Source organism: Notechis scutatus, chromosome 5 (assembly GCF_049901735.1).
Source record: "Notechis scutatus isolate UNSWTSFEM ecotype Mainland chromosome 5, rNotScu1.2, whole genome shotgun sequence".
Taxonomy (NCBI): Eukaryota; Metazoa; Chordata; class Lepidosauria; order Squamata; family Elapidae; genus Notechis; species Notechis scutatus.
The window spans coordinates 8,570,376-8,597,385 of record NC_142013.1 but is presented as its reverse complement, the minus strand read 5'-3'; the positions used below and the strand labels follow the sequence as shown (position 1 = coordinate 8,597,385).

The 27,010-nt window shown below is 42.6% G+C and overlaps 1 protein-coding gene across 12 annotated transcripts in view; it reads left to right on the top strand.

The window, feature by feature from the left end:
• The first annotated feature begins 17,722 nt into the window (after positions 1-17,722).
• PICALM (phosphatidylinositol binding clathrin assembly protein) overlaps positions 17,723-27,010 on the top strand; it is an 87,772-nt gene continuing 78,484 nt past the window's right edge. For all 12 annotated transcript variants that reach the window (XM_087966103.1, XM_087966102.1, XM_087966098.1 and 9 more), the window contains exon 1: positions 17,723-18,148. In XM_087966103.1, the coding sequence (XP_087822229.1) occupies positions 18,019-18,148 (130 nt within the window). In that variant the 5' untranslated portion in view covers positions 17,723-18,018. The remainder of the gene's footprint in view (positions 18,149-27,010) is intronic.

Sequence of the window (27,010 nt, the reverse complement as noted above, 5' to 3'; positions counted from 1 at the left end):
ACAAAGGTGGGGGTGAGTTTCTGCTTCTGAGGTAAATTTCTGCTTCTAAGTTTCTACTCTTTTTGGAGGAAATGTTCTGCCTTTTTAATATTTCCTAGGATATTTCAATTTTCTAGGAGAGGGGTGGGTGCTAACTTCCTAGAGTAACATGGTGGTTAAGGGAAATCTGGCTTCCCCGTTGACTTTGCTCGTCAGAAGATGGCCAAAGGTGACCTTGAGACACTGCAACGGTCATAAATACGAGTCTGTTACCAAGCATCTGAATTTTGATCATGTGACAAGGGTTATAATATGAAAAACGGTCATAAATCACTTTTTTCAGTGCCCTTGTCACTACGAACGGTCACTAAATGAACTGTTGTAAGTTGAGGGCTACCTGAGGTCAAAGATGCTACTCTTCTTTACTCTTCTTCCCGCAATGGCTGATGGCACCCACCTCCTTATTATCAGAGCTTGACTGTCTCCGACTATGGAGACTCTTCCAATATTTTGTTCCCTCCTGATCAAATTGTATGTTTCTGTCTATCCCCAAAAGCTGACACAATGTCCACATGGTGCAAAGGGAAACATTGCACATCTCTGCAAATCTGAGTACCGGCTTATACAAATAGTCCTTGAATAATGGCCAATCGCTTAGTGTCCAAAGTTACAACTGACCCAAGAAAAGGGGTCTTTTTGACCTGGATATGAATTTCCAAGGGTGGTTTCTGCAGTTATGAGATTGACTTTGGGCGTTCAGCAACATGGCAGGATTGACAGGTGTTTGCAGCATCCCACAGTCATGTGACCAGCAATGGGATTCCATTTTTTTTTTTACTACCAGTTCTGTGCGCGTGGCTTGGTGGGCATGGCAGGGGAAGGATACTGCAAAATCCCCATTCTGGGGATTTTGTGGGCGTGGCTTGGTGGGCATGGCAGGGGAAGGATACTGCAAAATCCCCATTCCTTCCCCACTCCTGGGGGAAGGATATTGCAAAATCCCCATTCCCTCCCAACCCCACTAACCTGCTTTCCAGCTCCGTTCTCCTGTGCAGGGCAACCAAAGAAGACCTAGCCAATCAGCTGGGACTCGGGAGGCAGAGAATAGATGGGGGTGGGGCCAGTCAGAGGTGGGACTTGCCGGTTCTCCCAACTACTCAAAATTTCTGCTATTCCAGAACCTGTCGGAACGTGCTGGAAACCACCTCTGCATGTGACCACGTTGTATGATGCCTTTGGCGAAAACTGACAGCTGCTTCCGTTTTTTGGCGAAACCATGCCCACCGCAAACCATTGGTTTGCTCTAACAATGATGCCGTTTGCTTAATCACTGTCACAGAAAACGTAAAACCAGGTCAGTCATGTGATCAACGGCCGTCATAAGAGTAGGCTCCGTTACCGTCATATGTGGGAGACTACCTGTGTGCAGTTGTTTAAAGATGCAAAATTTAAAAAAACCGAATGTATTTATTTATATATCAAATTTTGAGGCTGCCAATTTCACTCGCACTGTAAACATAGCAGGAAAAAAAATGACCCTCCCCCAATTTAATCAGTACTGTATAGCAGTGATCCCCAACCTTTTTGACGCCGCGGCCCGGTACCGGCATCAGCTGGGCGCCGCCATCTTTTTTTGATGAAAACGTGCTTCCGGTGACTTCACCGGAAGCACGCTTTCATCAAAAAAGATGGCGGCGCTAGCTGGTGAGCTTTTCCGGGTAGAAATGGCTTTCTACCCGAAAAGCTCACCGGAAGCACTTTTTCATGAAAAAAGATGGCGGCGCCCAGCAAGCCAGCGGCCCGGTAGGAGTTGTTCCGCGGACCGGTACCGTCCGCGGACCGGTGGTTGGGGACCCCTGCTGTATAGTATGTCCTTGGACAGAAATATAGCTTTCCTACATTTTTATGTAGCTAAGAATCTTTCGCTTCTTGCTTTTAGAATTATTCCTCATTGCAGAATATTTTTCCCCATTCAAATGTTTCTGATTCTTAGAGATTGTTTGGTCAAGTGACAAGTCCCTGCAGTTTTCTTGGCAAGGTTTTTCAGAAGTGGTTTGCCATTGCCTCCTTCCTCGAGCTGACAGACAGTGACTGGCTCAAGTTCACCCAGCTGGCTTTGTGCCTAAGGTAGAACTAGAACTCACAGTCTCCCTGTTTCTAGTCTGATGCCCTAATCCAGGCATCTCCAAACTTGACAACTTTGAGACTTGTGGACTTCAACTCCCAGAATTCCCCAGCCAACATGGCTGGCTGAGGAATTCTGGGAGTTGAAGACCACAAGTCTTAAAGTTGCCAAGTTTGGAGACCTCTGCCTTAACCACTAAACCAAACTGGCTGAATTCTTGGTATTATCTCAATTTGGTTTTCTTCCTCTGAACATTTCATGACCTGACTCATTCATTCATTCATTCATTCATTCATTTGATGTGAGTTGACTTTTTCACCATTTCATCTGTGGCTTCTGTTTTCTAGATATGATATGAGCAATTTTTGAGGGATGCTATTTATTGGTCTCCCAGATCTTGCTTGACTTCCATGTTTCTGTGTAATTTCCGCTTCTCGCTGTTTGTCTCAGCTGAAATTTCTGGCTGGAAGCATTAGAGTTTTTTTCAAGATTGGTACAGGTGAATTATTTTCATTATTAAATGGCCTGAAAATAAAGAAGCCAACAGGGAGGATGCATTTTCAAATTTACTCAGCATGGCCCTTTGATAGCTTAGCTTGGCAAAGCTAATTATTTCACAGGACAAGAACACACAGCATAATATTTTGAGGCACGGCATTGAGGTGAAATAAGGCCACTATGATGTAAATAAAGAGCTGTCAACTCATAAAATATTTCTGTGGTCTTTAGAGTTGCCAACAGAAAGGGAGGGGAGAAAGGGGTTTGAGAGAGCAGTGCGGCAGCTTGGAAATTGACAGTGCATTCCATAAATAGTTTTTCAAAGATAGTAACTAGGTGACTGAAGTTTCTGCCGTGCAAAATTCTAACTGGAGAACATGATTGATGACTCTTGGCTATGGATGTGTCTCACTGGAGAATATGAATTATGATACACACAGGGTGGGGGGAAACCAGGGTCAAGGGTGACAGTGAATGATGTGTCTCAGAGTCAGCTACACCCAGGCAGTGCTGGACATGTTAACTTCCAATAAATCCTTTTGAAGTTTTGAAAGTTTGGCTTGAGACTCATTATTTAATTGGGTGTAACTGCCGGAATCCTGACAAGAGCAATATTGGAATTTTCACAGCCTTCTGGTGCCATGTAAACACCCACTGAGGAAAGACTAAGAAATTAGGTGTTCTTAAGTGAATGACTTTTTCGTAATTCTAATTCTAATGTAATGTCACGTGGAAGTGGTGGCAGTCCCTATGGGGTCTTCATTGTGTGCCTGTGGGAATCTTCCTCATTGGGTCTACTAGCCCAAATAAGAATAAGTTATAGCAGAACAGAATCATAGAATTGGACCTTGGAGGTCTTCTAGAACAATCCCCTGCTCAAATAAGATACCCTATACCAGTGATGGCTAACCTTTTAGGGCTCCTGTGCCGAAAAATGGGCCCGTTTTGTCACTTCCGCTATTTCTGGAAATACAGGAAGTGATGAAACAGGCCTGTTTTTCGGCCTCCAAAGGCTGCAGAGGCTTCCCTCCAGCCTCTGGGAGGCCGAAAAAGGCCTCAAACGGGTCAAAAATCCGCTGGCAGGCACACACATTTGCAGTGAGGTAAGTTTGGCTGGGGCTCGCATGCCTGCACAAATGGCTCCGCGTGCCACCTGTGGCATGTGCGCCATAGGTTCACCATCACAGCCCTATACCATTTCAGACAAGTGGCTGTCAATCCTCTTCTTAAAAACTTCCAATGATGGAGCACCCATTATAACTTCTGGAGGCAAGCTGTTCCACTGATTAATTTTTCTCACTGTCAGGAAATCACTCCTTGTTTCTAGTTTAAATCTCTCTTTGATAAGCTTCCACCCATTTCTTCTTGTCCTGACCTCAGGTGCTTTGGAGAATAGGTCAATCCCATCTCTGTAGTAGTCCATCCAATATCGGGAGACAGTTTTGGAAGTAGGCAGAATGTATCCTTAGAAAAATCAATAGAGTCCACCTTCCCTTAAATTTCAGAGCAGTGGAAATCGTGACAATCTTGAACATAAGGACAGGATATTGTTAGAAGAAAATTCTGTGTCATGCCCTTGGTAGAGTTGGACTCTGAGGGAGAGGAGGAACAGCTGACAGGGAGTGGAGGTATGGCTCCGGAGCTTGTGGAGGAGGCTGGGGAATGGCAGAGGCCGTTTAGGCAATCAGAGGAAGAACCAGGCCCATCGCCTCTTCATCCTAGGACACACAGGGAGGAACGGAGAAGGGAACAACTTGCCTTGTGAGAGAGGAGGTGGCCATGATCCTCCTCACTGATTATACCTGGGGAGATGAGTATATAAGAGAAACGGTTAAAACACAGGTTGACAGAAGCCAATGTGTTTTATTTTGGTTTGAAGTTATCTTGGTTGGTGTCCTTCCAACAGATTGTGCCTTGTTATCTCCTTGAATTTGGTAAATACTTATCCTGTTCCGTTGTGGACATTTCATCATTGTAGTTTGTTAGGTTTTTTATTTCACCTTTATCTGCTCATTAAATTCGGACTGTATTGCTTTCTTTTGAAGACTATTTTTGAGTACGTTTTCTCTCCCAGTGAGTATTATTGAACAATGGGGCCAAGTTGGAGGCATTAAAGGACATTTATTTACATTTTGGATTTTGTTATGTTTGTGTTACACTCTGGGTCATCACATTCTGATTTTGTTCTAGGTAACGTTCAAAGAACACAGGGAAACTGTAGTTTGAATAGGGATCAAGCCATTCAAGCTACAGGTAGTCCTTGACTTACAACGGTTCGTTTAGTGATCGTTCAAAGTTACAACAGCACTGAACAAAGTGACTTATGACCATTTTTCAGACTTATGACTGTTGAAGCATCCCTACAGTCACGTGAATAAAATTCATACACTTGGCAACTGACCAGAGGTGGGATTCTACCGGTTCGAACTGGTTCTATAGAACCGATTGTCATGATTCTGCGCAGTTCGGAGAACCGACAAATCATGCCCCTGGCTGTTCCCGCCCCTCTCCGTCCACCTCTCCCCTCCCTGCCCGTTCAGTCCTTATTGTGCATGTTCTGATGATCAGCTGTGCCGGGATCCCCCATACTGCCTTACTGCTTTGCCCAGGAGGCTGCCCTGAGGCCCAGGAAGCAAAAAGGGGTATGCAAGGGGGTACTGCCTTCCTGGGCCCCAGGAAAGCATTCTGGGAGCAAAAACGCCCCCCCCCCCAGGAGGTTTCCCTGAGGCCTAGGAGGCAAAAAAAAAAATGGCGGAGGAGCTGCAAAAAAAAAAGGCCACGCCCATCCAGTCACATGGTCATGCCCACCTAGTCACGCCCACCTAGCCATGCCCACAGAACCAGTTGTTTAAAAATTTGAATCCCACCCCTGCAACTGACTCCTATTTATGACGGTCGCAACATCCTGAGGTCATGTGATCCCCTTTTGCGACCTTCTGACAAGCAAAGTCAATGGGAAAGCAGATTCACTTAACAATCACGTTATTAACTTAATAACTACAGTGATTCACTTACAAATGTGGCAAGAAAAGTTGTGAAATGAGGCTAAATTCACTTAATGACTCGCGTAGCAACAAAAATTTTGGGCTCAGTTGTGGTCGTAAGTCAAGGTCTATTATATGAGACAGTTTGTATGTGTGTTGTGATCTGGTGGGTATGCTAAGGAAGCAGGAGACTTCTGCTCTGGACTACCCATAGCTACAACTATGTATACACTTATACTTATTATCTTGTAAACAATTGGCAAATCAAATAAATAAATAAAAATAAATAAATAGCTGAGAAACCTGTACACGTAGTCCTTGACTTACAACCATAATTGGGCCCAAGAGATTTGTTAAGTGAGTTTTGTCGCATTTTACGACCTTTCTTGCCACAGTTTCTTAAGTGAATCACTGCAGTTGTGAAGTTGGTAACAAGGTTGTTAAGTGAATTTGGTTTCCCCATTGATTTTGCTGATCAAAAAGCTGATCACATGATTCCTGGACATGGCAACCATCATAAATATGAACCAGTTGTCAAGCATCCGAATTCTGATCAGGTGACCATGGGGATGCTGGAGTGATTGTAAGTGTGAAAAACAGTCATAAGTCACTTTTTTCAGTGTTGTCATAACTTTGAACAATTAAACAATTCACTAAATGAATTGTTGTATGTCGATGGCTACCTGTAAACCATTTTTGCAATCTGTCCAACTTGGTGTTGTTGTTGAGTACACGCATTATATTTCACCAGCAAAGAGTCCCAGCCAGGGTTTTGATAGTTGAAAATTAAAGAAGTGTTTTCCAGCACAGAAACAGTAGCTCTAAATCGTTTCTGCCTTTTTAATTTTGCAGAGCAAATGTTGGGCCGCATCTGATGGGAAAAGAACATACCCAGCTCAACATCCTCAAATGACAGGGTTGATTTAGGTGAAATCAGAAACAAAGGCAACAAGATATAATCCAAGAGAGAACAGATGCTCTTTTTTTTATCCTGTCCTAATGCCACTTGGTTTTAGAGATTTCCTCGTATATATATATTTAGAACTCCTGCCTTAATTTCTTTGTATAATTCTTAGGATCAAACTGCACACGTTCTACAGAATGGCAAGGATCCAGCGGCCATCTTTAATCCTGTCCTTGGCAGAGTGATGCTGCTGTCACCCTTGCAATTCTCATTAAGTTGAAAGAAAAAAGGAAAACAGGAAACCAAGGTTATTACGAATATTTGCCAGCACTGGAATGTAGTCCGTTCTGTGGGAGGAAATATAGCAGACTTGCTTCATAGGCCAGCAATTTTGCAGAGTGTCAAGGATTAGGAAATGGAACATCACACTTTTATAATGGCTAGGGAAACCAGGAAAATTGCATCCTACTAGAAATAATGAGAAATAAGGTGCTTTATTTGCACATTATGTAAGTGATAGAAAATAATATGAAAGCTCCAAAGTGTTCTGCAATGTTTTGGTACGTCAGTAGTGTACAGCACGACTTTGAAAAACTGTAAAACAAAAATTTCCAATAGATGAGAACATATGCAGCTCAGCATTGAACTGTGGAGTCCTTGATGGTCTCTGAGCTTGGTTGTTTGCTTGCAGACATTTCATTACCTCCCTAGGTAATATTCCCAGTGTGTGTGGATGTGCAGTTTGCTCTTTGTTTATATTTATTTATTTATTTATTTATTTATTTATTTATTTATTTATTTGATTTGCCAATTGTTTACAAGATAATAAGTATAAATGTATACATAGTTGTGAATACATGAAATGGTTACATATAAGAAAAATAAAAGAATAAGAGAAACAATAGGACAGGGACGGTAGGCACGTTGGTGCGCTTTATGCACGCCCCTACAGACCTCTTAGGAAAGGGGTGAGGTCAATAGTAGACAGTCTAAGGTTAAAGTTTTTGGGGTTTGGGGAAGAAACTACAGAGTCGGGTAGAGTATTCCAGACATTGACCATTCTATTGCTGAAGTCGTATTTCCTGCAATCAAGTTTGGTGCGATTTACTTTGAGTTTGTATCTATTGTGTGCTCTTGTGTTGTTATGGTTGAAGCTGAAGTATTCATTGACAGGTAGGACATTGCAATGTATGATTTTGTATACCATGCTTAAGTCAGACCGAAGACGGCGTAATTCAAGGTTTTCTAGTTCTAGAATTTCAAGTCTGGTGGCATAAGGTATTCTACAGCGAGTAGAGGAGTGGAGAACTCTTCTTGTGAAATATTTCTGGACTTTCTCAATTGTGCTAATATCAGATACGTAGTGTGGGTTCCAGACTGATGAACTGTATTTGAGTATTGGTCTAGCAAATGTTTTGTATGCTCTGGTTAGTAGTGTGATATTACCAGAGAAAAAGCTACGAGGATTAGGTTAACAACTCTTAATGCCTTTTTGGCTATGTAGTTGCAGTGTGCTCTAGCACTTAGATCATTAGAGGTGAGTATTCCAAGGTCCTTTACAGAGCTTGGGTCATCAACAAGATCTTGACTATTCAGCTTGTATTTTATTTTCTGATTTTTTTTGCCAATATGTAAGACAGAGCATTTATTTGTTGAGATTATATACAATAGTTTATATTAATAGTTTATATTGAGATTATATACAATAGTTCGTCCTGCCAGTGTCAGTGGGGTGTGGTTCTCTCCTTAGTGGTTCCTTGAGAAGGATGCTTTTTTCTGCTTGATTGCTGGTCTGGTGTTAACCTACTACAACCCAATCAACAGAAGCTAGGAAAAGGATAACGCTACCATACACTAAAACACTTCAGAACTACCACCTATCAAACTACCATCAGACACACAGCATTGTCCTAGCATACAAACCAACTACAGATAATGGAATGGAATGGAATGGAATAGAATAGAATAGAATAGAATAGAATAGAATAGAATAGAATAGAATTCTTTTATTGGCCAAGTGTGATTAGACACACAAGGAATTTGTCTTGGTGCAAATGCTCTCAGTGTACATAAAAGATACATTCGTCAAGAAGAATCATAAGGTACAACACTTAATAATAGTCATAGGGTACAATAAGCAATCAAATCATACTAGGAAACAGTCAATATAAATCGTAAGGATACAAGCGACAAGTTACAGTCTTACAGTCACAAGTGGGAGGGGATGGGTAATAAGGAGTGATGAGAAGATTACTAGTAATAGTAGTGCAGACTTTGTAAACAGTTGAACAGTGTTGAGGGAATTATTTGTTTAGCAGAGTGATGGCGTTTGGGAAAAACTGTCCTTGTGTCTAGTTGTTCTGGTGTGCAGTGCTCTATAGCGTCGTTTTGAGGGAAGGAGTTGAAACAATTTATGGCCAGGATGTGAGGGGTCTGTAGATATTTTCACAGCCCGCTTTTTGACTCGTGCAGTATACAGGTCCTCGATGGAAGGCAGGTTGGTACGACAGGAAGTTTCTGAGAATACGACATGGAAATATTTCTTCAGGTAAAAACATGGCCTGCTTAAGCCAAGCTTACTGTCCCCATTTATCTGTATTTACTCCCTTGTTCATATTTATACTTGTTATCTTGTACATTTGACAAAATTAAAAATAAGTAAAATTTAATGGCAACAGTGGTCGTAAGAAAGGCAGAATGAGGGACAAAGCAGAGCTGCTTCCAAAATGGAGTATAAACTTAGGCAGAAATGCCCTTCAATCTCTTGCACACAAAAAGATATTCGAAGAAATTTTAGCCACATCTTAGTCCTCGTGACCTAGTTTTCGCTGTCTAGAATTTCCCACTGGGGCTATTATTGCAGTTGTTCTGCCAGAAAAAAGTTACAGTACATTGTGCGAGTCAACTTCCAAGCATAGATCAGTTTTAAGTCCAGAGATGAACTTTTTATTATTATATAATGAATTTATAGCAACAGGGGTCATGTTTAAAACATGGGAAGCTACTAATATTACTCCTCATATTACTAGGATGTTATTTGGCATGATTCTTAGGCTTTTTTCATGGAGGGAATATGAGCTAATTCGTCTTCTTTTCCAAAATGTAGACTTTTGGAGAGTCAGTTTGGTCTAGTGGTTAGGTTAGAGCATGAGGCTACAAACCAGGAGACTGTGAGTTCTAGTCCTGCCTTAGGCATGAGTGCCTTGGGGTGTCCGAAGACAGCTGGGTGACTTGATGTTAATCACCAGGAGACTGAGTTCTTGTCCTGCCTCAGCCTTGAAAGACAGCTGGGTGATTTTGGACCAATCACCAAGAGACTGTGAGTTCTAGTCCTGCCTCAGGCTTGAAAGCCAGCTGGGTGATTCTGGGCCAATCACCAGGAGACTGTGCATTTTAGTCCTTCCTCAGGCCTGAAAGACAGCTGCGTGATTTTGGGCCAATGACCTTGGGACACTGCAGCCATCATAACTGTGAACCAGTTGCCAAGCATCTGAATTTTAATCACGTGACCAGGGGGTGCTACAACAGTCGTTGAGTGTGAAAAACAGTCAGTGCCGTTGTAACTTCAAACGGTCACCAATGAATGGTTGTAAAGTTGAGTGCACTGTGCCATAAAATATGATTCTTTTCGTCCATGCAGCCAGCCAGAAGTCTTTGGTCCCAGGTGACCCGACAGCTTCCCATTTAAATTCTGAATCAATGCAGTTGAATTATGGATATGTCACTTGGGGCTGCTGACAGCATGTTTTGTTTCTGACTCAAAGCCTCTCCCAACAGCCCTTTTCAAAGCAACCTCTGAAGAGTTGTTTTCCATCCCTTCTTCTGCACGATCCAGATGTTCTCTCAAAAGTTACCGCTTCGGTTGTGGAGAAGTGACATTTTCCATAACGCATGGATGGCAGTTTCTTCTTGCTCTGAAATACAAGGTAGTCCTGGACGTACAACAGCTCGTTTAGTGACCGTTCAAAGTTCCAATAGCCCTGAGGGAAAAAATGATTGTTTTTCACACTTACAACCATTGTAGCATCCCCAAGGTGGTGTGATCAAAATCCAGTCGTTTGGCAACTGGTTCTTATTTATGATGGTTGCAGTGTCCCCGGGTCACATAGTCGCCTTTTGGAACCTTGTGACAAGGAAAATCAATGGGGAAGCCAGATTCACTTAACAATGGTGTTACTTACTTAACAACGGCAGTGATTCACTTAACAACTGCAAGAAAGATTGTAAAATGGGGTCAAATTCACTGAATAACGGTCTGTCTTAGCAACAAAAATTCTGGACTCAATGGTGGTCATAAATAGAGGACTGTCTGCAGAGATGATATTCAGCCGGTTCTAGAGAATCGGTAGTGGAAAGTTTGAGTAGTTCGGAAAACTGGCAAATAACACTTCTGACTGGCCCCGCCCCCATCTATTCTCTGCCTCCCGAGTCCCAGCTGATTGGCTGGGTCTTCTTTGGTTGCCCTGCACAGGAGAACGGAGCTGGAAAGCAGGTTAGTGGGGTGGGGAGGGAATGGGGATTTTGCAGTAACCTTCCCCCAGGCGTGGGGAGGGAATGGAGAGTTTGCAATATCCTTCCCTTGCCACGCCCACCAAGCTACACCATGCCCACCAAGCCACACCCACAGAACCAGTAGTAAAAAAAATTTGAATCCCACCACTGACTGTATGGCTACTCCATACAGCTCTCTATCTATGCATTAGAATCCTTTTAAATTCCACATATCCGATGTATTAGACATTCTTGAAACATCTATCCAGCAAAGATGGAAATATAATTCTGGACTAGAGATGTTTGTTTTGAGCAAGACGTTTTATCATATTTCCTTGTTCTTGTTTTTGAAAGAAATGCAAACCCAAGGTCAAAACCCATTGCTCCGGTTCATCTAACACTACTCCTTTGTCAGGATGCTTAGCTTAAGCTCTGATAAAGCCAATATATTTTGCTCTGCACATCCTATTTAAAAACATAGGTTTGGTTAAAATGACTTTTTTGTCTGCCAAATATTGCATTTTCCTCCTCTGTTTTGCTTTTTTTCATAAAATTAGGACACGTTTTGTATGCCTGTTGATAGCTAAGAATCTGCTGGCAAGTACTCAGCTTTCCCTGCTAATATAAAAGATAAAATCAGCCATTCCATTTCATTTTAAAACAAATTTGAAAGACTTATCTAGCAATAGATATGTCCAATTGAATAGAATCATATATTGGTCGCTCTGAGGTGAAGGCAGTGAGATTTTAAAGTTTACTTACTTATGCTAAAAATAAATATGAAATAAATCTTGTTCTTCTGACTAAATAGACCTAGATTGGCCATATGATTTGTTTACAAGGATCTTATAGGATCAAAGCCCATGCAAGTTTTTTTACCACATATGTCTGGAGCAAAGCCATAATGTACTTCAAGCAAAGCCATAATGTACTTGGGTTGGCTTTGTTTTTACATAATGTGCAAGCATATTCAGTTGCAGCTTGTTGTCAATCTATAATTTTTGAATCTGCCATTTGTATGGAACAAACCATCATAGCTTTTCAAACAAACCATGATTGAAGCATGATTACTGTTATTATTACGGTACTTTCACAGTTAACTAGTCTGTCTGAATAGTGTGACATCCCTCTTTATTTATGCTAATATTTTTGCTTGATGCAAGTCAAGACTTCAGCTGTAACATTTTTATGTTTGGGATGCACCTGAAATTTTCAAGTAGGTTTTTAAAATATTCAAAATATATTTGCATTGAGAGATCTTACTGTTGTTGTTTTTTAAAAAAGTTGTTTCATTTTCCTGAAAAATTAAGCGAATAGCCGGTTGTATAATAAAATGTAGAATTAAAGATAACATTTTATTTTATACTGCAAGACTTAAATATGACAAATAAATAAATGAATAAATAAGATGCCCTATGTTTAGTCTTTGAATGAAGTCATATCCAAATATTATCAACATAACAATAATTGCTTTTCCCAGTGCTGCCCATTTTAAAATCCCAGGATAACTTTTATTTTTTTTATCTACGTGCAGCATTCATGGGGTTAATCACAAAGTTGTGATTTATGTTCTACAAGGAGGAAGTGAACATTAACTAGCAATAACTATAAGATGATAATTGCAGGTGAAAGTTAAAGGATGGTTTAAATAACTTTTCCCTTTCCCCCAATTTAAATGGGTCGGATTGTTCATTTTTTGTTCATTTTTTTTTAACAAACCCATACATGCTACACATAATTTATGCTAACATGATCAATCAATCACAGCTGGATTTGCACGACGCATAAGAAATAAACCATGGTTTCAAAAGTGCACTTTATAGAATCTGCTTGTTTCTACTGTAGAAAGTTAGCATCTACCCCTTCTAGAAGAATGAAATATTTTGGGAAATATTAAAAAAAGGCAGAATATTATATTTCCCCAAAAGGAGAAACATGCTCTTGGAAAGCAGCCACCTTTCTTAATAGCCCCAGCAGGACTGGGCCAGCATATCTACAAGACAAAAAACCTTCAGCTCCAGGGTGATGGGATTAAGACATGACCCGAGGACATAATAGGATTAGCCCTCAACCATCTAGCAGCAGAGCTTACCACATGGCACAACAAGCCCATTCATTGCATCACCCAGCAAGCTTCAACCAAGCCTGGAACTCAGACAGCCTACAAAGTTAACAGTGACCCTCTACAACAACCAATAGAATAGATTTCTTGCACAGGAACAGGAAGCTCAAGGGCTAGGCTCAACAGAGGGTATAAATAACCCTCACTCTCCACTCCATGTGGTCAGCTGCCCACAACCTCAAACCCATGTGGTCTTGTTCACCACTAAACATCTTTCCAATCAGCCTCCATGTTTCCAGTGTTTTTCTCCCCACTTGGAACTGAACCAGATGGCCTTTTCTTCCAACACTGCTAAAATCTACGCTATAATTCATGGCTACACATCATCTGATCTCTTCCTAATGAGAGATTATTATTCCTAATAATAACATTGTCAAGAACTGTTTTGTCGGAATAACACTGGGAGGGAAGAGACATAAGACCGCTGGACCAAAACCACTGTGGATTAGGCTGAAGCCAAAGCAAATAGGAAAAAATGTTATTTAGCTTTCAATGGTCATATTTTTCTGCTGTCTTTTCTCCTCTCTCTCTCTCTTTCTTTTGACCAGCAGATAATTGGGAAAAGCATCTCGCCAGAAACCTGCTTATATTAACTATATAGTCCAGTGTTCCTTAATCTCAGCAATTTTAAATTGTATGGACTTCGACTCCCAGAATTCAGCAAAATGATAAAGGTCCTGCACAAAATCAGAAACGTTCCTTCTCAATTACTTCTGAAGTGAGCACAACCCTAACATAATTCTTCCTTAGCCTGAAACTTAGCCAAGTCTTATCAACCTTGATTGGCAGGTCCCCGGTGTCACAGATGGAAGTTTTTCATATCATCTGCTACCTTAATTATTTTTAAACTAGAGATTCTGGGAGTTTCGTTCTGGAATCATGCCTGTGCCAAGCAGGTGCTTTGAGCTGTTGCCAATCTGCAACAAAATTCGAAGACTGAAATCTGATAGACAATATTTTGATGTGCATAAATTGGCAGGATAAATCTAGGAATGGTTATACACATTATTTGCATGGGACTACTAAGACTACATACACAAAAACACCCACGCTGCCAAATAAAACAGCAGGATGTAAAATTTGTTTCCTGTATAAGGAGGACTTCGATCTTCCATAATATAAATGTAAATCTATATAAATTTTAGGTTGGGAATTTGGGAATGGAATTAAAGATATATCCAGCACATATTGCCCCCAACACACATCTGTATCTATGAAAATCTTTCTACAGTATCAGGAAAAGTTTAAAAATGGCAGAGGACCTCAGAACAAGTAGTCCTCAACTTACAACAGTTCATTTAAGGACCATTCGAAGTTACAACAGCACTGGAAAAAATGACTTATCACCGTTTTTCACACTTATGACCTTTGTAGCATCCCTACGATCATGTGATAAAAAAAAAATCAGACACTTGGCAACTGATTCATATTTATGACGGTTGTAGTGTCCCGGGGTCACATGATCCCCTTTTGCGACCTTCTGACAAGCAAAGTTAATGGGGAAGCCAGATTCCCTTAATCACCATGTTACCAGCTGCAGTGATTCACTTAATAAATGTGGCAAGCAAGGTTGTAAAACGGGGCAAAACTCACTTAACAACTCACTTAACAACTCTCAATTAGCAACAGAAATGTTGGGTTCAATTGTGGTCATAAGTCAAGGACTCCCTGTACTACATTTAATAGTGACTGGAAATCCTTCTGAACTTTTTGCTGAAAAACATGGAATGTATGATTTCGGAATTTCCTGATTAAAAGGGTAGATTATGGAAAGAAACTTATATGGAACCTTTAAAGAGATAAGAATAAAATATAAATGTACTTATTATTGCTGTTAAGATTAGAAACTACTTACCGTATATACTCGAGTATAAGCCGAGTTTTTCAGCCCATTTTTTGTGCTGAAAAAATTCCCCTCGGCTCATACTCGAGTCAGATTCCCTCTGAAAAAAAATGGTGTGGAGTCGCTTCCACGGAGCGGCCCCAGTCCCGCCGCCTCGGGAAGGGAAAGGCAAAGCGCTTTTGCCTTTCCCTTCCGGCTGGGGCTGTTGGGAGTCGCCGCCGCCTGCCTTTCCCTTCCCGGCTGGGGCTGTTGGGAGTCGCCGCCGCCTGCCTTTCCCTTCCCGGCTGGGGCTGTTGGGAGTCGCCGCCGCCTGCCTTTCCCTTCCCGGCTGGGGCTGTTGGGAGTCGCCGCCGCCTGCCTTCCCTTCCCGGCTGGGGCTGTTGGGAGTCGCCGCCGCCTGCCTTCCCTTCCCGGCTGGGGCTGTTGGGAGTCGCCGCCGCCTGCCTTTCCCTTCCCGGCTGGGGCTGTTGGGAGTCGCCGCCGCCTGCCTTCCCTTCCGGCTGGGGCTGTTGGGAGTCGCCGCGCCTGCCTTTCCCTTCCCGGCTGGGGCTGTTGGGAGTCGCCGCCGCCTGCCTTTCCCTTCCCGGCTGGGGCTGTTGGGAGTCGCCGCCGCCTGCCTTTCCCTTCCGGCTGGGGCTGTTGGGAGTGCGCCGGCGCCTGCCTTTCCCTTCCCGGCTGGGGCTGTTGGGAGTCGCCGCCGCCTGCCTTTCCCTTCCCGGCTGGGGCTGTTGGGAGTCGCCGCCGCCTGCCTTTCCCTTCCCGGCTGGGGCTGTTGGGAGTCGCCGCGCCTGCCTTTCCCTTCCCGGCTGGGGCTGTTGGGAGTCGCTGCCGCCTGCCTTTCCCTTCCCGAGGCGGCGGGACTGGGGCCACTCCGGCGGCAGCGACTCCCAACAGCCCCAGCCGGGAAAGGCAAAAAGCGCTTTGCCTTTCCCTTCCCGAGGCGGCGGGACTGGGGCCGCGCCGGCGGTAGCGACTCCTGACTCAGGGGGCCTCCGAGGGAGGGGAAGAGAGTGACTCCTGCCTCCCGCTGTCATCATCATCTTCTTCTTTTGGGTTAGTGAATCAATTAAACCTTTCATGATAGTGAGATCGTTTCCCAAATTAATTATTTTTATTTTTGAAATTTACCAGTAGCTGCTGCATTTCCCACCCTCGGCTTATACTCGAGTCAATAAGTTTTCCCAGTTTTTTTGTGTAAAATTAGGTGCCTCGGCTTATATTCGGGTCGACTTATACTCGAGTATATACGGTATTCATTATTCTTTCCCCCCTTTTTTCCTACTTATTTTTTACTGAACAAACTTTCTTTTTTTTTTTACTTTTAATTTAATTTAATGTACAAGTACAAATTAATTTGATGAATGTATTTTATTTTTTTCTTTATGTACATTGAGAGCTTATGCACCAAAGACAAATTCCTTGTGTGTCCAATCACACTTGGCCAATAAATAATTCTATTCTATTCTATTCTATTCTATTCTATTCCTATTCCTATTCCTATTCCTATTCCATTCTTTTCTATTCTAATGAAATGGACGATAGATAGAACCAGCTCGTTCTCTTCCTGAAGTTTTCCTAGTAATGTTAAAGAAGTGATTTCCTATGTCTATTCTGAAAAATTTTCTTACAATCTTTTCCTGCCTCCCTGGCATTTCCCCGTGGTCTCTCGTTCAAATACAAAACAGATCAGATTCTTCTAGAGATCAACCAACTTTGTGCCAGACGCCGCAGGGCATGATTAAAAATGGATGGGAATTCTCTGAAGGAACCTTGAAGCCTGAACATCAAAAGTATATCTTTTATCTCAGGAAACTCCCTTTAGGACTGCAGCAACGGGTGGAAAAACCATGTATTTGCTTCATACAATGTGAACGATGCGCTCCTGTTCACACATTCCACATTTCGACCATTTTTAAAATACCTGTAGTCCTCCACTTATGAACGGTTCGTTTAGTGACCGTTCAAAGTTACATAAAGCATTAAAAAAGTGACTTATGACCCTTTTTCACAATTATGACCAAACGCAGACGCTTGGCAACTGACTCATATTTATGATGGTTGCAGCATCCCCAGGATTATGTGATTCCCCTTTTGTGACCTTCTGACAAGCCACAGTCAATGGGGAAGCCAGATTCACTTAACAACCGTGTTACCAACTCAGCAACCACAATGATTCACTTAGCGACTGTGGCAAGAAGAGTTGTAAAATGAGGCAAAATCCACTTCGCTGCCTCGCTTAACAACATAAATGTTGGGCTTAGTTGTGGTCGTTAAAGTCGAGGACTACCTGCAGCGGGGGTGGGGGGGGGGAAAGACACCAAAGCACCCACGGAAGGGAACGGTCCACGAGAGATTTCCCCTCCCGCTCCCACCCCCTCAGGAATGCCCGTGACGTCATCGCCCATGATAGAAGATGCGGGGGAGGGGGGGAGAAAGACCGGGCGGAGGAAAAGAAAAAAAACAAAACGCAGCGCCCCTCGACCGTTTGCGTCACCGCATTCTTCCTTGTGACGCAGCACCGGCTGGGCGGTGGCGAGGAAAAGGGGCGGGGCGCGGGGGTAAAAAAGAAAAAAAGCATGACGGCACGTCACGTGCAAGGGGCGTCAGGGGTGTGTGGCCCCGCCACCTCCACCCCCCCTCTCTGCCCTCAAGGTGGAGCGCGTCACGTGGCATAGATTTAAAAAAAAAGAGAGAGAGAGAGAAAGGCAGGCCCCGTTTAAAGAGAATGGTGTCTGTCACGTGATCCGGGCGTCCCGGAAAGACCTCGGAGGCGGCTTCTTCGGCGGCCATTTTCCCGCGCGTGTGGCGGCGGCGTCGGCGTCTGAGGGGATTGGGAAAAGGCGACGCCCCCTCGGGCGGGAGCGGAGGCGGCCTTCTCCCGGGTGACAAGCCCGGCCCTTCCGGAAGGCGGAGCTCGCAGCCGGGCGTCTAAGGGCTGGGTGGCGGCGTGAGGGCCGGTCGGCCGGGGCTGCCCGCCCTCCTTTTTTCCTCCTCCCTCCTCCTCCTTTCCTCTTTCCCATCCCCGCTTCCCCGCCAGGATCAGCCGCGGCCGCGCAAGGGAGCTGGGCAACCATGTCGGGGCAGAGCCTGACCGATCGCATCACGGCGGCGCAGCACAGCGTGACGGGCTCGGCCGTCTCGAAGACCGTCTGTAAGGCCACCACGCACGAGGTGATGGGCCCCAAGAAGAAGCACCTCGACTGTGAGTCCGACACTACCGCCGCCGCCGCCGCCTCCCTCTTCTCGGGGCTGCCCTTTTCCCCTCCGGCCGAGCCTCCTTCACGGCTTTTCTTTCCCCCGCTTAGGGTCGGGGGGTGGGGGGAGTGGAGGAAGGGGCGCCTCCTCGGCGGGCCCTTTCGGGGCGGTGGAGCCCCTCTTTCCCTCAGGGCTCCTCCCGCGCCCCTCGTCGTGGTGAACGACGGAGGGTGGCAAACTTTCTTAGGGCAGCCCTTGTCAAGCCCTCTGGATTTCTTTTCCTCCCTTCCTATCCGCCTTCTCTTTCATTCCCCCCCCACCTCCCTCAAACTCTTGAAGGAATTTGCCTTGGAAAAAGCGTAGCGTTCCTGTTAATTTGGCCGCAAGGAATGAGGCCCCTTCGTTAAGGCATTGTTTCAAAATAATAATAATAATAATAATAATAATAATAATGATGATGTACTTGGTTGATACCTAGGATGCCGTATCAACCATTGGCACCAGTCAATGGTATTTGTGATGCATTTTTGAATGTTCAGTTGAGTTTCATGGTTAATGAAGTAAATCATCATCATCATCATCATCATCATCTTGGTTGATACCTAAGATGCTAGAATCAATCCATTAGTGCCAGTCAATTATATTTGTGACACATTTTTCAATGTTCAGTTGACTGAGTTTCATGTTTAATTAATAAAAGTTTGTGTAATAAAATGTTCAGTTGATTGATTTTCATGTTTAATTAATAAAAGTATAATTATCATAAAGTAATGATATTTGTGATAAGTTTTTAAATGTTCAGTTGACAGTTTCACGTTTAACGAATAAAAGAATAATAAAAAGCCCTTTAAACAATTCAGCACCATTAGGCTGATTAAGTCCCTTTCTGATGCCAAGCTGTTCCTTGAGCTTTCTGTGGGTTTTCCTTCCCTGCTTGACGGGGCTGCCTTTTAATTTTGGCTTTTAAATGAATTTTCCCTGTGCTTTCCTCCCCCCTTCTCCTCCTTAATGTCTGAAATCTGCATTTTTGTGGCAGCTTCTGCCACAGAGTTTGTAACTTAATCCTGCACCACCATCTCTGAGTTTTAACTGATTCAGAAGTTTTACCTCCTTTCAACTGTTCTTTTGATCTATTCGTAGGTATGCAGGTGTGGTCCTTGACTTACAACAGTTTGTTTAGTGACTGTTTGAAGTTTACAACGGCACTGAAAGAAGTGACTTATCACTGTTTTTCACCCTGAACCACTGCCGTGGTGTCCCCATGGTTATGGGATTAAAATTCACAAAAACACTTGACAACTGACTCTTATTTATGATGGTTGTTGTGTCTCGGGATCATGTGATCCCCTTTTGTAGCCTTCAGACAAGTAAAGTCAACTGGGAAGCCAGATTGACTTAACAACCATGTGACTAACTTAACAACTGCACTGATTCACTTAATGGTAGCAAGAAAAGTAGTAAAATGGATCAAAATTCATTTAACAGAAATTTTGGGCTTGATTGAGGTCATAAGTTGAGGACCACCTTTACAGAGTTACCTGACTGCGAGATGGGCTGCCTATAAATTTAATAAATATTGTGGGAAGTTTAACCATACTTTCCACAATTTTAGTTTAGTCTTGGTTGTTTGTGAAAGTTGAGAAGCTGAAACCACTTTTCTGGTTTTGCCCTGGTCCCGCCTTACGCACAATAGGTATAAATTTCAATTGGGTGTCTCTAACTCTAATTGCAAAGGCAGTATAAATGATAATTTAAAATTTAAGAGATTAAGCAGCTGTTTAGGAAGCCAACAGTAGTAATTCTTCACCTATTAGCAAGACTTGCTTTCCTCTGAATTGAATATTTTACTGAAATATTTAGTAGTTTTTAATGAAGTCATGTGGAGGGATTTGGTCTATGTATTGGGTATCCATTAACAATGAGAGGAAGGCTTTTTGACATTGTATGATGATCCTTGTTGTTGCCTGTATTGCCCCTCAAGAGTTTTAATACAAAAATGTCTTTGTTTCCCTTTTCATGCCATTTCATAACGTAAGCTGCATTGCAACATTATGATAATTTCATTTACAGCACTCTCAAATTAACAAGTGATACTAGATAGATTTAAGGGCTTCTTCCTGTTAATATGTGGGATCAGCTAAATGGGTTACATGTGACAGGGAAAGCTAACATTCAGTAAAACCACAGTTTATTGACTGACTTTTCTGGCTTAAAATTGGGACCATGGCTATCACAAACTTGCATGAAATTGCCTTGTGGTGTTATATAAAGTAGATCTTTGCATTCTGAGAACTTAATTGTAATTCCGAACCATCTCTCCAGCATTTTTTGCTCAATTTATAATCTAGATCAAACTTAAGGAATGATTTCATATGATTAATTTTCCACAGATTCCATGTCTGTTCATTATAGTTCAATGACCCCAAACATGTTATTTCCTTCACTTTCTTTTGGTTCCTTGCTCCTTATAAAATGTCTGAAAAATGAGGAGAAATAGCATTTCTGGCAAATAAAATATTTTGACCTATGTTTCAGGGTTTAAAAAAATATTTATTAGATATAATTGTTAGTAAATGTTCTTAGGTGTTGGCTTAAAGTAGTGTTTCACAACCTCAGCAACTTCAAAATGTGTGGATTTCAATTCCCAGAATTCCCTAGCCAGCAAGGCTGACTGAGGAATTCTGGGAGTGGAAATCTGCACATCTTTTTGCTGAGGTCAAAAAACACTGCTTTAAAGAATTATTGGAAAAGTCTGTTACCATTGTGTACTTTCGTGTGAGATTCTTATCTCAGTTTTATGTACACTTGAACACTAGGCACATTTTCTGAAAAGAAAGCACTCAATACCTGTGTTGAACACAGTTCTTTAGTCAGAAAGAGCTGAGGGCTTTTTTTTCTGCACTACCTTCATTATTTTGAACCATAATTTAGAGCTTTTTGCCTTGAGAAGAATACATTGATTGCTCTCCTCAGGATCCAGTGATAGGGAACTGAGCCTAATGTTTTGTGTTTGACTAATTCATTAAGGTAGCAAAGAAGCACATTTATGCTGTAGCTAGGAATAATGAAAGCAATCACTTCAGATTTCTTACATGCCACAATATTTATGAGGAAGGCTAGATTTTGTTAATGCATGTGGTCTTACAACCCTACCTAATGCCAGAAAGGAACTTTCAGCTAACTCAGATTGGCAAGCAAGTTAATAGAACAGTCGGACCTTTACCATATACTTTGGCCTATTGAAGCATTGAAAGCTATTTCTGCCATTTATTCAAGATGCAGTTACATATATCTTCTAAAGATTTGGATTTCTTGTTTTTAATCTGCCAAGTGGTTCTATTCTTAAGAAAGAGTTCAGAATGCTTAGCCCCTTAATCCCCATTCAAACTGTTCCTACCTATCATCCATAACTAACTGATGAACATAATATAGTTGGAAGGGATCTTCTAGTCCAACCCCCTATTCAAACAGGAAACCATCGCAGACAAATGGTTGTCTAATTTCTTCTTAAAAACTTCCAGTGATGGAGCACCCACAACTTCTGAAGGCAAGCCATTCCACTGGTTCATTGTTCTCACTGTCAGGAAATTTATCTTTAGTTCTAGGTTGGTTCACTTCTCTCCTTGATTAGTTTCCACCCATTATTTCTTGTCCTGCCTTCAGATGCTTTGGAGAGTAGGTTCACCCTTTGCTCTTTGTGACTGCCCCTTAGATATTGGAAGACTGCTATCATGTCACATCTAATCTAATCCTTCTTTTCATTAAACTAGACATACCCAATTCTTGCACCCATTCCTGCAATTGGGCTAATAAGGTCTTGGCTACTTTATTATATAAACAAAAGCCTGGATTCAACATTTTCTCTGCTAAACTTTAGATATAATTTTCAGCTTTATGCCTTTATCACTTCCCAAGCTAATATGGTATAGTGGTCGAAGTATCATAGAGAAAGTTTGAGTTGTTCACTGTAACAGAAGTTGTGTTCTTACATTAATTACAATGGGGAAAATCTAGGTGTTTTTTTTAACATAGGTTAAATTTATGCTGCGTCTATAAGATTCAGGGAGAAACACCTGGAATTTTGAGTGCTGCAGCCTTCAAATGCTTGATTGCATCTGTCCTTCCTGTGATTTGTCTACTTGTTTTCTGTGAGCAGCATCTGTATACTAAATCCTTTAACTGACATTTATTTGACACTAGGAACACTGCAGCTTCCCAGTAATGCTTTTACCATACGCTCTGCTGTCTTTTCGGAATCCCAGGGCTGAAAAATCCCCTGCTATGCTATTTTATAATTCCCAACACTCATTCTTTTTTTTATAACTCATTAATATAATAAAAATAACTATAGTGGCTCTATATGCTCACATTATTGTAATCTCAGTTATAATTGTCTTGTGGGTTGGACTTGAACAAAATCTCAGTCTGGACATCATAATCTCATGGAGACAGGGCTGTAGGAGATGACCAGGTGGAGCCTGAGGGAGGGGTCAAGCACATTATCAGTCTCAAGTCCTTTCTACCCACATGAGATCTAAGTCCAGATAACCTTGAATTCTTTTGATTCTTATCTAGTGCCAATTTGTTTTGACTATTAGTTCAGAATCCTGTGTGTTGCCAATAAACCTGTTTTTATTTGAACCTGCCTTGGTTCCTGATTTCCTGTGCTTGACAGAGGCTTTGGCTGAGACAATTGCATTGGCAAGACCCTACCATTTGTCTCACAGGGCTTTTCTACAATGAAGGCCAGATTTGAACTGTGTAATTTGGTTGCAGCTGCTGAAGTCTAGATGGATTGTATAAAGTGAGACCTCACACTAAAGTGTGCAGAATGATTCTGAAGTTATCATTTTCCATTTAGTGATTCTGAAGCTTTCTAGAAGGCTTATAAAAACTGTTGTGCACTTTTAAGCAGCTTTCAGAGTTTCATGATGATTTTGGGCTTGAAGATGCCAGCATGTACTTTAGCCAAAATGCAGCCTCACTGGTGAGATCTTAATTATTCTTGTATTTATTACAGGTAGTCCTTGATTTACAACCACAACTGACCCCAGAATTTCTATAGCTTAGCAAATTTTGCCCAATTTTACAACCTTTCTTGCCACAGTTAAGTTAGTAACATCATTGTTAAATGAATCTGGCTTCCCCATTGACTTTGCTTGTCAGAAGGGGAATCACATGACTGTGGGACACTCCAACCATCATAAATACATGCCAGTTGTCAAGCATCTGAATTTTAATCACATGACCACAGGCATGCTGTTACTGTCGTAAGTGTGAAAATGCTCAAATCATTTTTTTCTGTAGGATTGTAACTTTGAACGGTCAAATGGTGGTAAGTTGAGGACTATTTATAGTGATGCTATGTGAAATATGATTTATTGTTCTGTGGAGCCAATGTCATTTTCCTAGAATGATCTAGGATATCCCAGTTGGTGTATCTTTTGCATAAAACTTGGTGCTTTGCATATCCCCAAAATTCCATCTTCATCAGTTGCTTAAAGCAATATTTCTCAACTTGCCAGCTTTAAGATGTGTGGATTTCAACTCCCAGAATTTCCCAGCTATACTTTGAATTTTCCAGGTGTTTTTCTGTATTGCTTTTATATTTGCATTATCTTCTAGCTTTGTGGTAATTTTATAAACTACCCTGTTTATTCATGGCGGGTGGCATATATATCCAATTAATACAAGCATTCTTTCTCCGCATCAGGATTATACCGTAGTTAATCAGTTTCTAACTGGTATTGCACACCTAAATGCTTAGGTGCTGTGTTAAACATTCCCCTAAACGAGGTCATGTAAAAAAAATTGCAAGCTTGAATTTTTTTTTTAAATTGACAATAGTGCCTTTCAAATGAACTCACTTGGGGGTTGAAATAATTTGGAACAAAGTTATTGCAGTTGGATTACCTTGTTTTGAAGACTTATTTACAGATCTAGGATGCAATTTGTTTTAGAAATTCTGAAACAATTCTCTATAAATTTTACAAATTTAGCTTAGCAAATTTTACTTTATCACTTTAACTTGTGTTGTCACAGAAACCAATTTATTTCATGGGAGGCTGATTTCAATGAATATTTGGGTTGTTTATTGATGCTGGACAAACAGCTGAACAGTCAACACCAGTTTCTCATCCGAAGTAGGAATAAAAATAGCCACCTGGTATTTTTATGTGTGCCTATACAGCCATGTGGAAATCTGTTTGCAGATTAAATGTTCTGACTGAATGTTAAATTTTAGTAACCACACTGTTACATGAACAGCTGTCTGTAGTATAATCATTCCACCTCGCCCTTATACATTATGTGGGGTGCTTCTTATTTCCAACCTTAACATTAAAATTTTGTCCTGCTTAAAACCTTTCTTTTATTCTAAAATAGCTAGTTTTAGAATGGTCTGTGTTTTTCATAAAATAGTAACTGCCTGATTTCAAAATTGGTTTTGTGGCATTAATAGCAAGTGACTAAAACCTTTCTCATGTGTTTTAGATTACAACTCCTTTCATGTATTATCAATGCTGCCTGGCATTTATGGAGACTTTACTGTAGTCCTGATATCTTAATTGGATGAGATTGGTATATTTGTGTTAAAAAGGAATCTCAGTTAAAAGGACTTGCATACTATGGTTTTCCTATTATGCCAGAAGCAGATGTGCTTGAGTTTAAGGATTGACCAGCATTATTGCTGTCACACAGAAATCTTGAGCAGAGACATTGATATCATTTTTATCATAATGTACCTGCTGAATAAAGAAGTATAACAAAAAAACCTAATCCTTCTTTGAACTTTACGATGACACATTAGCTTTCACATGGATGGAAAGTCCAGCTTGGCAATCTTGAGGGAGAATGTATATGACTTATTTATATTTATTTAATTTGTATTCTGCCTTTATTATTTTTGCAAAAAACTTGAGGTTGTGAACATATCCAATCCACATTCCTCCTATTTTCCCACGTGGAGATGTCCACATGGCCGCACGACAGATCTCCATGGGTGCTTGGGTCGCCCAGGCAGCCAAAGTGGCCGCGTTTCTGGTAGAGTGTGCTGTCAGACCTCGAGGAACCGGAAGGGCCGCAGCTTGGTAGGCCTGCTCAATGCAAGATCTGACCCACCTGCTAATAGTAGGAGAAGAGGCCTTGTGCCCCAAGTGAGAAGGGAAAAGGAAACAAAATGGCTTCAGACTTCCTGAAGGAGGAAGTGCGCTTAATGTATATTCTAAGAGCCCTACCTACGTCTAGCAAGTGCCACTGCTGCTCGAAGTCATGGTGCGGGAGGGGGCAGAAGCCAGGCAACATAATGTCCTGGGACCTGTGAAACAGGTGTTAACCCTTGGAATAAATGAGTCCAGACTGAGGACAACCCTATCATCGTGAAAGGAACAAAGGTCCTGTCTGATGGAAAGAGCAGCGAGCTCGGATACCCGCCTGGCTGAAGTGATGGAAATGGGGAACACTACCTTCAGAGTCAGGAAACGGAGAGACAGTGTTCTAAGGGGTTCAAAAGGGGGCTTTGTAAGGGCATAAAGGACCACATGAAGATCCCAGGAAGGATACCTGTGAACCACCGGAGGGTGCAGGTTGGAAGCCCCTTTCAAAAGCCTCCTGACTGAAGGGTGATGGGATAAGGAAGGAAGCAAACCCCATGAAAGAACCGAGGAGAGGGCTTCAACCTGCCTGCATAAGGTGTTGGGGGCCAAACCTTCCTCCAGATCATGCTGAAGGAATCTAAGAACCTCTGCCAACTGGGCTAAAGCGGGAGAGAGAGAAACCCTCCCTAAGGCACCATCGGGAAGGGCCTTCCAGGTTGCATCATAGATGCGCCTTGTGGGAGGTTTGCGAGATGCCAGGATAGTGATGATGACCCTTTCAGGAAGATCAGCCACCTCTAGCCGCTGCCGCTCAAGTGCCACATGGTCAGCTTGAGCCACTGGGGCTCCGGGTGGAGCAGAATCCCCTAATGAAGGGAGATTAGATGGGCTGGGATCCTCCAAGGAGAAGCCACCGACAGGTTGACCAGGTCCGCAAACCAGGGCGTCCTTGGCCAATAGGTTGCCAGGAGGAGGAGCTCCACTCATTCCTCCAACATCTTCCGAATTACTGCCGGAATGATGGGAGTGGGGGAAAAGGCATAGAGGAGACTTTTGGGCCATCTGCACAGAAGGGCATTGGTCCCCTCCGCTCCCTGGCAAGGAAACCTGGTGAAGAATCTGGTGACCTGGGCAATTTGAGGAGTGGAGAAGATCCACCTCCGGCGTTCCAAATCTGAGGGAAAGGTCCCTGAATAGAGAAGGAGGAATAGACCATTCTGTCTGGTCGACTAGGCTCCTGCTGAGCCAGTCGGCCTGGGAGCTGTTGATCCCGGAGAAGTGGTCCGCCGAGATCGACAACAGGTGTTGCTCTGCCCATAACCCCAACAGTAGAGCCTCTCCCATGAGGGCTCTGGACCTCGTTCCTCCCGCCGGTTGACATGAGCCATGGCGGCCATGTTGTCCATAAGAACTAGAACATGAGAGCCGGTCACTGAGTGCCTGAAATGCTTGAGAGCTAGAAAAATGGCTCTGAGCTCTAGCCAATTTATGGGAAGGGCCTGCTCTGACCTGGACCAAGGTCCTGAGCTATCTGGCCCTGCATATGGGAACCCCAACCCAGGAGGCTGGCATCGGTGGTTATCACTAGCCTGTCTGGGACCCTGAAAAGGAGTCCCTTCCAGATTAACGGGGAACACCACCAATTGAGAGATCTCCGGATTTGTGGCGGGAGCGGGACCTTGATGGATGAGTGGCTGGTTCCTGCTCGTTGGTAGGGAAGCAGGAACCATTAGAGTGGACAGGAGTGGAAAAATCCGTGGCTCTGGAGATATGAC